This window comes from Pundamilia nyererei, unplaced genomic scaffold (assembly GCF_000239375.1).
Source record: "Pundamilia nyererei isolate P.nyererei 1_Seehausen unplaced genomic scaffold, PunNye1.0 scaffold00015, whole genome shotgun sequence".
In the NCBI taxonomy this organism is placed as follows: Eukaryota; Metazoa; Chordata; class Actinopteri; order Cichliformes; family Cichlidae; genus Pundamilia; species Pundamilia nyererei.
Window position 1 is genome coordinate 2445127 of NW_005187416.1, and position 9683 is coordinate 2454809.

General features: G+C 37.4%; 1 protein-coding gene across 2 annotated transcripts in view; it reads right to left on the reverse strand.

Annotated features, from left to right (window-relative positions):
• The window catches only part of doc2b (double C2-like domains, beta), a 174726-nt gene that overhangs the window by 7855 nt on the left and 157188 nt on the right, over window positions 1-9683 (reverse strand). For both annotated transcript variants that reach the window (XM_005725413.1, XM_005725412.1), the window contains one exon: window positions 1149-1230. In XM_005725413.1, the coding sequence (XP_005725470.1) occupies window positions 1149-1230 (82 nt within the window). The remainder of the gene's footprint in view (window positions 1-1148; window positions 1231-9683) is intronic.

The following is a 9683-nucleotide window of genomic DNA, read 5'->3' on the forward strand; positions in this document are numbered from 1 at the left end:
AATGTAACAACAATGTAACAACAATGTAACAATGTAAAACAGACCCCTTCATGTTGGTTTTACTTTTTAGGTTAACCAAGCTTGTTAGTGTTAGCTGTCAGCTTAGCGCTCTCACATCAAAATATGCCCACTTATAGATTCAATAAACCAAAGGAGTGTTTATAGTTCTAAAACCAAGCCGACAAATGACTGGGTTATATCATTGTTTAATGTTTTTACCATTAAATGTATCAGGTTAGAAACTATATTTCTTATATGTAATATTTGCAATAAAATATCAGAATCCTGAAGGCATACACTATGAAAAGGGAAAAGGAGAAGACAAACTACAGGTTTTATAAAATCTGAAGGTTTGCCACTATAAAGAAAACTTTTAATAATAATAATAATAATAATAATAATAATAATAATAATAATGGATTGGATTTATATAGCGCTTTTCAAGGCACCCAAAGCGCTTTACAATGCCACTATTCATTCACACACTGGTGGAGGCAAGCTACGGTTGTAGCCACAGCTGCCCTGGGGCAGACTGACAGAAGCGAGGCTGCCATATCGCGCCATCGGCCCCTCTGGCCCACACCAGTAGGCGGCAGGGTAAAGTGTCTTGCCCAAGGACACAACGACCAGGGCAGCAACCCCCTGAGCCACAGTCGCCCCCCGCGACTGTGTAATTAAATATGAATTTTTCTCTCTTATTATTACCACTGCAAAAAGTATTTATTGGTGCAGATAGAGCCATTAAAACTTTATTTTCAAAGCTTCAGAGCTTCAGGCATTGATAGGACTAAACAGTCACTTAATAAGTTAACCAGTCAGTAACTTGGCTCATTGGTTTTATAAGGGAAGATCAATAGAAGTTCAGTCCTGATAAAATACACCTGAGTTTTAGCCCATCTTCAGTGGTAAACACTTGGCTAAACAGGACTTTAATTATTTAAGTTATTTTTTGGTTCTGCAGCTTTTTTAAAAAGCCATCTTGTTATGAATTAAGAAAAATTCCAACAGTGTTGCCCTGTCAAAGTGGCTTTTGTTGGTCCCAGGGTTATGAAGGTCGCTCAGCACATAAAGCACCAGATAAAGCTCAGGCAACAATAAACAGGAATAAAATAGAAAGAAATGCTGCAAGGTTTAGCTGTGGTTTATACCTCATTGAACTCAGGATTGAGCGTCTTCTTTTTCACAGCAGTCTTGTGCTTTGACTTTTTGTTCTCGTCTGGCTTCAGATACCTGCAGGACAGAGAGGGGAGGAAAGAAAAGAAGATTTAATACAATTTTCTGATGCTTATATTTATGAGTGAAACAGCAAAAATGAAAATATTACATATCCCTGCAGAGCACACGGTGCTCATGTGTTATTTGAAACCACCATCAGTAATGTGAAGCCTCACACAGTGGTCAGACAGCACACTGTACATTTCTCAGCTGTTATATTGTTCTGTCCTCCAGGGGGTGCTGTGGGACTGCCCTACATTCAACCACACAGCTGCATTGCATTACACACACACTAAATCACTACATCATCTGATTTTTAGAAACTCCAGATTTTATTAAGGCTTTTCTTTTCTCAGCTTGCAATCCAAAGACCTTGTGGTACTTTCCCCTGCAGCTGCAGTCCCACTCTATCAAGACTGATGTCCCACACGTGGTTAGTTAAACAATAACATTTCACTCTAGTGTCTGCTTGATGAGATTACTGTGGAGAAGACATCTCACCTCATAACAAAAAGACATTTCCAAAATCAGTCGATACTCCTGCGCATTACTGCAGAGAAGGTCTCCAGTCTCTAGTTTATTTAAACCCTTCATCTCAGATTCTCTGTGTGAGGTTTCTGGATGTTGGTCATTTGTTCCTATTATTGGCTTTCCAACCTTTTTTTGTGGAGCTTCTGGGAGTCATACCACACTTCACTTTGCTAGACCTTAGACAAAACTAATTCATGTTTATTTCTTTAGGTTTTTAGAGAGATTAACATTTTAGAGCCTGTGATATGTACTGCTGTTGTGACAATAAAAGTGATTTGATTTGATTTTGATTTGTTACTGTGACTCAGGCATGCAGCAGTAACCTATAAACTATTCTCTGCTGACTGCCAAAATCTGGGGGCTTCCAGTGTAGCCGGTGGATATGGCGGGGTAAAGCTTGCTGTGCTGTGTGTCGGTGACACATTTTGAAAAGTTAATAAACTCCTTTTTTGGCAAATGCAGTGCTTCATTTGGCCATCACAGGGACTGTTTACCTGCAAGAATCCAAAGCCAGCTCAAATGTGATTTGTCAATAAAGCTTGAGGACTGCAGAGGGAAAACTAATTTTCCAGTTTCAAAAACTCTCTCGTTTTATAGCTGATAAACACAGTATAAATGGCCAGTAACACTTTATAATGTGGCCTCAACTCAGGGGTAATTCCCCTGTAATGTAATGGAATATCAAGGTATTTTATTTAAATTACAATGTAATTTATTGACCCACAAATATACTAAGCCAGGTTTTTGCAGGACAAAAAAAGAATTATTTTGAAGTGTTACCAAATTAACTTTTTTATTTAAAAAGATAATTTTCATACACATTATTCTGCCGATGAAGGGAGGGAGCATGCAATCGTTCTGTTTGTTTGTGTGTCTCTTTATTAGCACTCCAGGGTCCACAGTTTCAACATATCATGTTCAGATTTAACTTTACAAAAATAAGCTTTCAAGAGGGGCAGAGATGTAATCTGATTACCTTTTTCAAGTAACGAGTAATTAAAGGGATTACTATTGCAAAAAAAGTAATTAGATTACTGTTACATTCACCGTAAGCATGCTGCGTTACTAAACCGTGGTTTTGTTTGTGAGAGTGTCTCATGACAATGACGTACAAGCGTGCGACGTGCGTGGCAGCAACAGACGTGTGTAGATCAACAATGGATAATATGGAGTGCGGGAGAGAGGACTAGCATACAGCATTTAAAGCTCGGAAGTACTGACATTACTTTTAGCATATATAATTATTTTTTTAATATACTGAAATATGCAGAAAATAGGTTTAAATGTTAAACAAATTTCTTCCAATCAAAGACAGTTGCATATAATTTAATTTTTGCTTGATGCAATGTGCATAAAGTAACATAAAACATAAAATCAGTAACATAATGGATGACTTTTTTGGAGAAGTAATCAGTAATTAGTAACTAATTACCATTTTCAAGTAACTTGACCAACACTGCTTGGGGGACATGAGCATCTTGGCTGGCTAAGCGTTCGACCTTGACCTTAATTGTTATGGCCAAAGGTCATTATGAGTAATATATCATAAGAAGTGTCATGGAGAGAGCTGCACAACACCCTATGATGTTACAATGAGCCATGACAGGCTGATGTCATCAAACTGTAATAAAATCATCAATAAGGATCAAAGTTTTGACTCTCGCCCTTCAGTGATACTGCTCTTGTTTACACTATGTGTTCTTTGTTTTCAGTATTCCAATGACATTTACCTGATTGGTATACATTCAGTTCATACCAAGCACACAATGTTTAATAAACTCATTGTTGATTTGTGTTTATTGAGGGTTAAGAATCATTTTTGAGTGTAGATTTTAAGGAATAGTATCATAAAAGAGTGTGTAATGTGGCAATTGGATACGTAGAGAAAAAGATAAAGAGCAGATATATAAGATAAAACAGTAACTGCTCTGATACTTTGTTTCTTTTAAGTAAATTAAAAACAATTTAATACATTGTGTTTAGTTTCAGTTGATAGTTTTGAGTTATATACAAATGCCAATCCATCTCCAAATGTATCAGTGTACAATAATAAAGTTAATATGTGCACAATTTTGCACCTTTTTTCTCTCCACCCTTTAAAAAGGTAGATTTTTGTAACTTTTAGATTAAAGAGCAAAACTGGCAACTAAGACTGGTTTTGAAAATGAAGGCTACAAATATCAATATCAATTACAAGAGCTCCTGTCAGGGGTAAAAAGGCTGTATCTTAGAGGGAAGTGCTCCAGTAACAAGCTTTTTCACCCTAAAAGTTACAGTCAGGCAGTATTTTCTTAGATGTCTTGTTTTCTTAGTATATGAAATGGGTGAACGCATTATTTAAAGACTCTCAGCATAACAGTTTAACAACTAGCTCTAAAACTGCTCAGAACATCATCATAAACGAACATGTTATGTTATTTTAGACTCCATTATCCTTGATGAAGTGTATGTACCACACAGAAAATTGAGAGTATGTTGTGGAATATGCAAACGAAATTAAACTTCATATTTATTTAAATTAGCCGAGGCGTTCCTGGCGTGCTCACAAAATGTAACAATGTGCTTATCATTTTCAGTTTGCATTCGCTGCAGTTTGTGAGTCAGAGGAGAAAACAGGGCCTTAGTGCTGCTGTTTCTCTGGAAGAAGGCGTGTGTGTGTGTGTGTGTGTGTGTGTGTGTGTGTGTGTGTGCGCGCGAGTGAAGGTTAGACCTTTGCTTCTGTTCTGTTTTCATAAATGATGCACAAGGCAACTTGTACTTATCTCAAAACCAGCATAGTGCATGTTGTTTAGCACCTCTGTGCTTTTGGCCAAGAACAGTTTTTGGGTGGTATTGCTCATTCTGATGTGGTAAATTTCATTGCAATTACAGTACCTCATCACATCCCTCTCTTCTGTTATGTGCCCATTGGACCCTCACAGACTTCAATTTCCCAAGGTAACCAAGAGACTTAAAGGGAGGCTAAGTGGGTTATTCCTCACAAGTGTACCCCAGAGGGAGTGGAAGCTGAAATTGTTGATGAGGACACTGTGGCGAACCTAATCGTTATCATGTAATGGGATTACTGACCCCCTGGCAAAAAAAAATCTAAGGGTGAAAGTTATGATGCAAACAAAGCAATTCTGCAATATGATGACTTTAAATATTTCCCTGTGTGCGTATGCCATGATTGTAGAGTACAACTATGCCTATGAGTTTTAAAATATACTACTTACTTCAAAGCCAATGAAATGTACTTGTCATTGACTGAATGGCCATTAAAGAGTGTAAAGTACTCCACTACCTTGTTGACTAATGCGTGTCTGAATTCTACTTTCGCGCAATTTCCGAATATCCCCGACATTACCAGCACATTAGAGCAAATGGCTTAACGTTCATTGACAGCTGTGACTTGATCCTTCAGATAGACACTTAGAAGAAATCAGGTAGCGACAGAGAAATCCTGTGGCGCCGTTTATGTGTCAGATTATACATTTTCTTTATTCTCCTTCACGTGAATCAGTCAGAAAATCTATTATCAGCCTCGGTGTCCTTCAAGCTTGGGGAAGATTTTTTTCCGTCCTCTGACGGTTGGAAAATTGTTGCCGGTCCCTCTCCACTGAAAGGAGTCGCGCTTTTGTTCTCGAGGTGTGCACAGCAGAGTTGGAAATTAATTGCACTTTCATTGCTCAGCCAGATGAAAGACTTGGGAAATGTTTGTGTGATAAACAGGATTGTCCTTCGAATTGTAGCCTGTGGATGGCACAGGTAGTGTAACATCAGCACTGCCAGCCAGCTAATCCATTTCAGCACCTTTAAAATGTGCCACATAACAATGGAGAACAGCATTAATGTGAGCATCAGGAGTTTGAAAGAGAACTGCTCGCTCCTCAGGTTGCCATTGTTTGGAATTTTGGCCATGCTTAATATGAGCATCCACCATTGCAACATCATATACACTCACCAGCTAATGCATTAGTCAGTAAACCTATTACTGGCTATTGTTCAACTGCTCATTAGTGCAAATAATAATGAGCCAATCACATGGCATCAACTCAGTGCATTTAGGCGTGTAGGCATGTACAAGAGAACCTGCTGGAGTTTGAACTGAATGGGGAAGGAAGATGATTTAAGTGGCTCTGAACATGTGTAGGGTTCACAAAAAGTGCTCAGAAACAGAAAATAGCCAGTTTGTAGCAGTTTTCTGGAGATAAATGCCTTGATGATGTCATAGGAGAGTGAACAGACTGATACAGATCGGACTACAGAGTAGGGCTGGGCTATATCATACCGTTCACGGTAAACCGGTGTAATGTTGGGCAATGATAAGAAAATGAAATATTGCGATAGAATATGGGTAAAACGCGCATGCGCAGTGCCTTTGTTTACATACGCACATGGCTGCGACGCAGAATGAGAAGAGCGAAAGTGGATCGTTGAATGAAACGGATGAACCAGAACTGGTTTGTAAAAATGCTGCAACTTCACTGGTGTGGAACTGGTTTGGCTTTCGTCCGTCAGATACACAACAAAGCACTATTTTTGGTAGAGCATGCTAGGGGGCCGTCGTTATTACCGTGTTTTTTGGAAAATATGGCACACTTCGACAGTGCCCCTTATAATCCCGTGTGCCTTATGTATGAATTCTGGTTGTGTTTACTGACCTTGAAACGATTTTATGTCGTACACGGCGCTGGAAAATCTGTCAAATGTTTCAGTATGACTTTGCTAAGCTACGAAGCTGCACCGCTTGATGGATTGTCGGAGCTTTACGGCTATTGTAGGCAGGAGCCTCGCGGAGTGATATGTACTGCGCTTCAACATAATATTACCGTATTGTGTGTGTGTATAACCTCTTTTTAGGTTTTGTGGATATTATACATGGTTATGCTGATGATATGTCGGCCAATTTCCACTGGAAATGCCTTTTGGTTAAACTGTCAGCGAGGAATTGCATTTGCACTGCAAATTTTTTATATAACTTTAATGCACTTAAAAAGCTGCTTGTGTAAGTGCAAAATATATTGATGTTTTTGGGTTTTTTTGCACTAATAAAGTTGAGGAGTTGTAAAGTATTTTGTCTAGTGTCAATTATATCGTCAGTTATATCGTTATCGCAAATTTTCTAATGTATATCGTGATAGATATTTTTGGTCATATCGCCCTGCTCTACTACAGAATACCAGGTTCCATTCCTATGAGCAAAGAACAGGAAACTGAGGCTACAATTCACACTAGCTCAGGAAACAGAAGATTGGACAAACACTGCCTGGCCTGATGAAACTTCAGACGGTGGGTCAGGCAGTTCAGGCTGCTGGTGGTGGTGTAATTGTTTTCTTGGCACACTTTGTTTAACACCACAGCCTACCTGAATATTGTTGCTTACTATGTCCACCCCCTTATAACTCATGGTATCTAGTTTACATTGTAAAAGCCAACTGCAGCGACTAAAGTCATTTTGTACCATATAAATAAAATTGAATTGAATAGAAAACGAGTTCGGTGCACTCAAAAGGACTTAACAGTAACTAGATGTCAATCCAACAGAGGAACATTGGGATGTGGTGGAATGGGAGATTCACATCATGGATGTGCAGTCGACAAATATGCGGCAACTGCTCGATGATGTAATGTCAACATGCTGCTGAATCTGTGCCATGAATAATTAATGCAGTTCTGAAAGCAAAGAGGGTCCAACCTGTTACTAGTAAGGTGTAACTTTAAAAATGTGGCAGAGTGAGTGTATATGGAAAAAAATTAATTATAGTATTTTTGGCGCCTACATCATATTTTGTCTTATTTTAAGGCCTTTAAGAGTGACACAGATCGGTCGATGTAATTTAAAGTGTAAACATCGTGATTGTCAGTGAATGGTTTAATTTTCTCTTTCCTGCAATTTCATGTGCAGACGCATGATTCAAAATTCAATTACTCAATAACAGATTGTAGAATAAATTACTGCATGAGTCAATGAAGGCACAATACATTACTATGAAATTGTGAGGTAATTCAGGAAAATGGTTCAAATGTGACTCATAGTTGTTCCTGCTTTAACAATAAAATAGTTGCATGGGTTATTATTGTGCCATTCCAGCAGTGTTTATTTTCCTATGTTAGCTTAAATTTTTTCATAAAAATGACTTTGCCCAAACATTTAATGAATCCACTTTTATAACAAAGCCTGGGTGTTTGATTTCCTGTTGCACTGGCCTAAATCGAGGAGGAGATAAATGGCGTGAGTGGGTTCCCTGCTGGGTTTTTGTTACGAAAGCGGTACAAAATAAGCAAATCACTGTGAACATGGCATTTCAACCTGCAACAGCAAGAGCAGTCTGCTAATGTAACAAGAAAAAGGATGGAAATATATTTTCTGATAAGAAACAGAAGTGCTTTGATGACCATTTATAACACGAGGATTACATTTACAAAACCACAGAAATGTCCTGAGGTCAAGTTTAAAACGTTTGCTCAGCTATGGAGACAAAATAAAACCTTTTTCAGTTGATTTATCGGAACTATAGTTATGATTTGGATTGATTGGCATTGTGTGATTTTTCACTTACTATTACTACTTTTACTACTATTACTACTAATAATATTTTATTTTTAATAGGCAATTTGTGTCTCCCTACAGAATATATGTGATTTGTGATCACATACAGTAATGTTCAGGTTAGATCTCTATTTATCACATTAAAAGCATTATTGTTATCGACGCTCATCATCAAGAGTCAGGTGCATAAACTTCATAAACAAGAAAACGTGGAAGTTATGGTTTGATGACCCAAAAGCCTGAAAGTCAAAATCATGAAATCAGTTCATATAAATTATACATAAGGGCAAAACTTTTACGATAAGGCATTTCCACTAATGCAGAATTGGTTCTGTTCTGGTTCAAAATCTAAATTTGAACTCTTCCACTTACGTAATAATTAAGGATTTAAGGAAGAGATTCATTTGCGAGCTTTAAGGATTCTAGTCAAGCAACTTTTGTTTACCCCATTGGCAGATGTTGTTCTCAAAACAAGAAAGTTTTGCCAGTTTTCAGAGTATCTGGCTTATTTCAAGTAGAGCCCTTTTGCAGTGTACCCTGTAACTGGTAAATAAAGCTCAAGATGAGCTGAAATATCTTATTATGAAAAAGTTATTTTCCTAGAATGAGCTTAATTTTCTTGTTAAGAATATGTTTTGTTTTTAGACAAAAAAGAGAAAACACGTCCATAAACAAGGTTTTGTTTACTTCCTTGAAAATCATTTTTGCAGTGTAGGGTTAATGACACTCTTCTTCATGCTGAATGAATTCAAATTATATCGTCATATATTTAGATTTTTAAAAAAAAAATGACACTAATAATGGGGGAAATGCTAAAATTCATCCTCGCTTAAGCTAACTTTGTTTTGCTGTGATTGCTCACCTTGTTGTATTTTCTGTGTGATAACCTTCAAAATCATCTATTAGCACTTATTTCTGCATTATAACATCATTACTGATATCATATTTACATATTTTCAACCTGTTATTAACAAGTAATCATATTGTTACTAAATTATTACAATTCTCTTTTGCCTTTGTCTGCATTTTTAATGTTTTTACTTTATATGTACTTTGTTGTGGGCATTTGAATTATCTGGCTATAAGCTCCAGCAGTAAAGTTTGATAATTACATGGTACTGCTTTTCCTACTGCCACATTATTAGCAAGCAGTAATATAAAGTGCTAGTAAAAGAAGTTTGCAGCCAAAAGGTTGGTTCATGCTGCAAACCACTTTGTCCTTGATGTAAATATGTAATTGTGTATGTTTCTGTTCTGTGTCTTGTGTACTGTTTGTTGTATATGTGTCTTTCTTGCTGCTGTTACACCCAGATTTCCCCTTGTGGGACAATTAAAGGATTATTCTCACTAAATCACAGGTCCTCAGCCACGATGACTTACTCGATCTGTTGTGCTTAACTGGGAG